We start from the raw sequence: 2,472 nt of genomic DNA on the forward strand, positions 1-2,472 counted from the left end.
CCTCCTCCTCCTCCTCCTCCTTATCACTTCACCACCCGGCTCCGCTCTCGCTTTGTTGTTTGTCCCCGCAGGGCTGATTGAGCAGCGCGTGACTGACGGCCCGCGGGGGTGTTGTCCAATCAGCGGTCTGCCCCGCGCCCAAAGGGTGAGTCCTCTCTGCTATTGGCTGAGGCGAGTGTGGGAAAGAATGCAGAGAGGGTTTCACACGAACTGGGAGCACGCGAGCCGCCTATAAGTACGGCGGCAGCGCGTGTCGGCGGCACAAGGCTTCACAGAGGTAGCTGCGCGCGGCGCCTCGGCACGGTTTGAACGCACTCTGGTTCTTGGATGACAGCTCGGGCGATAACGAGCGGAGCAGTTCAGGCGGATCTTTGATGAACCGAAGTGGCGCAGTGTGATTTTTGTTGTTGTTTTGATCCCTTCGCTGCGCTTCCAAGGAGGATTTACTTCTTCACGTTGCTATTATTATTATTATTATTTTTACTTTACGAACCTGCCGCGATCCACGATGCCAGCTGACACTATGGAAAAGCAGACGGCATCTCCCATCGCTGGAGCTCCTGCCAACGGATCGCACACACCGGACAAGCCAAAAAATGCCAGCGAGCACAGAAAAGTAAGACTTATAACCCGAGGATGTCTCGTACGACTGTCACGCAGTCCAAGAGTTTACATTTGATAGAAACTTTACTGAAATACTTATAAGTGTTTATTTTTTTTTTACAGTCATCTAAACCCATTATGGAAAAACGTCGGAGGGCGAGAATAAACGAAAGTCTGTCGCAGCTCAAAACCCTCATTCTGGACGCGCTTAAGAAAGATGTAAGTTCAATCAAAGCACTTTCGAAAACGCACAACTCTCTATCGACGTAGTCTCAGATGTAGTCTAAACTCTTCGCGTTCGTGCACGCAGAGCTCCAGACACTCCAAGTTGGAAAAGGCAGACATCCTGGAGATGACGGTGAAACACTTGAGGAACCTGCAGCGCATGCAGATGAGCGGTAAGTTTATACGTTCTTGCAAAAAAAAAAAAAAAAATGTATCGGGGTGGGGGGTTTTGATTAAACCACACACTCCGCAGAGAGCAGCTACAGACACGTCACTAATATCCTGCCTTCTTCTTCTTCTTCTTCTTCTTGCCCTCTTGACAGCTGCGCTCTCGGCAGACGCGACAGTGATGAGCAAATACAGAGCCGGATTCAACGAGTGCATGAACGAGGTCACGCGCTTCCTGTCCACCTCGGAGGGCGTGAACGCCGAGGTGAGGTCGCGGCTCCTCGGCCACCTGTCCGGCTGCATGGGCCAGATGATGTCCGTGAACTACCCGCAGCAGGCTCCGTCCCAGCCGACGCACCTGGCCCAGCCCCTCCACGTCCAGCTCCCGTCCACGCTGCCCATCGGCTCCAAGCTCAGTCCGGCCGAGGCCGTCTCGCCTAAGGTGTTCGGGGGCTTCCAGCTGGTGCCCGCTACGGACGGACAGTTCGCCTTCCTCATCCCCAGCCCGCCCTTCGCCTCCACCGCCGCCGCGCCCGTCATCCCCCTCTTCTCCAACGCCGGGGTGCCCGTCGCGGTGAACGCCAGCCCGGTGCACGGCAGCTCGGCGCCGACCGCAGCCTCTCCGGTGCACGGGATGACGTCCTTCTCGGGGGGCTCCCAGGCGGTCAGCCCCGTGGGGGTGAACGCTGGCGCGGAGAACAGCGAAGCGGTGTGGCGGCCCTGGTAGCTCCTATATGCGGGAGAGCCAGGGCGTCCCAGCTCTAACTTTGACCTGAAACTTTTACACACAACTGTTGCGGGGGTTTATTCACCCTGCGACTTGTCCGCGCCAGGGTGGCAACTGCAATGCACCCCCCACCCCCCCCTTCCCCCAGTTCTGAATGTTTCGTTTTATGGAACAGATTTAGCTAAAAATAAAAAAGAGAGAGGGGAAAAAAAAGAAAAACAGCGCATGAGCTATTTTTTTTCTTCTTTGAATAATTTATTGTTAATTCCAACATTTGGATGTCGGTGATTAAAGGTTCCGACGGAAGATTTATAGGAGACCTTTGTTATGAAGTACTTTTTATGAAAAGGTTTTTAGTTTTGTACAGAGCTGTTATTGATTGTTATACCAAAGCTGTCTTTTATATTCTGTTTTGTGTTCGAAAGAAGAAGAAGAAGAAGAAAAAAAAACGGAAGTTGGGTGGTAACCCAGGGTTTTAATAAATTAGATTTTTAAAATTCACGTTCCCAGTCTGTCTTTGTCATGTCATTAAAGGGCGTCTCAATTTTTTCATTTATTTTTTTGGTGTGTGTGTTCAATGACGTGCGTAAAGAGCTGTATTTCGTGCGTAAAAGTCAAGAGATATTTCTTATTTAAGTTCCTACCAAAGTCTCAAGCGGCACCTTGTCACCAGTTTGGCGGGAGCTCCTTACATCTGGTCCTGGAGAGAATGGTCCCCTTCGGACAATGGGGGGGTGTATTTTTCTATT

At 51.7% G+C, this 2,472-nt stretch overlaps 1 protein-coding gene across 1 annotated transcript; it reads left to right on the top strand.

The window, feature by feature from the left end:
• Positions 1 to 245: 245 nt before the first annotated feature.
• Positions 246 to 2,224, top strand: her9 (hairy-related 9). Its single transcript, XM_012850437.3, has 4 exons — positions 246 to 616; positions 727 to 822; positions 914 to 1,001; positions 1,152 to 2,224. The coding sequence occupies exons 1-4, from the start codon at positions 509 to 511 to the stop codon at positions 1,721 to 1,723; spliced, it is 864 nt and encodes a 287-aa protein (XP_012705891.2). The 5' UTR covers positions 246 to 508; the 3' UTR covers positions 1,724 to 2,224.
• The last annotated feature ends 248 nt before the right edge of the window (positions 2,225 to 2,472 follow it).

The sequence above is a fragment of the Fundulus heteroclitus genome, chromosome 1, assembly GCF_011125445.2.
Source record: "Fundulus heteroclitus isolate FHET01 chromosome 1, MU-UCD_Fhet_4.1, whole genome shotgun sequence".
In the NCBI taxonomy this organism is placed as follows: Eukaryota; Metazoa; Chordata; class Actinopteri; order Cyprinodontiformes; family Fundulidae; genus Fundulus; species Fundulus heteroclitus.

What these genes read in the sequence shown, in the direction of transcription:
- her9 (XM_012850437.3), top strand. Translation starts at nt 509, where the DNA reads ATGCCAGCTGACACTATGGAAAAGCAGACGGCATCTCCCATCGCTGGA. An exon ending in ATGCCAGCGAGCACAGAAAA is followed by an intron (nt 617 to 726) that starts GTAAGACTTATA and finishes TTTTTTTTACAG; the next exon opens with TCATCTAAACCCATTATGGA. An exon ending in TGGACGCGCTTAAGAAAGAT is followed by an intron (nt 823 to 913) that starts GTAAGTTCAATC and finishes TCGTGCACGCAG; the next exon opens with AGCTCCAGACACTCCAAGTT.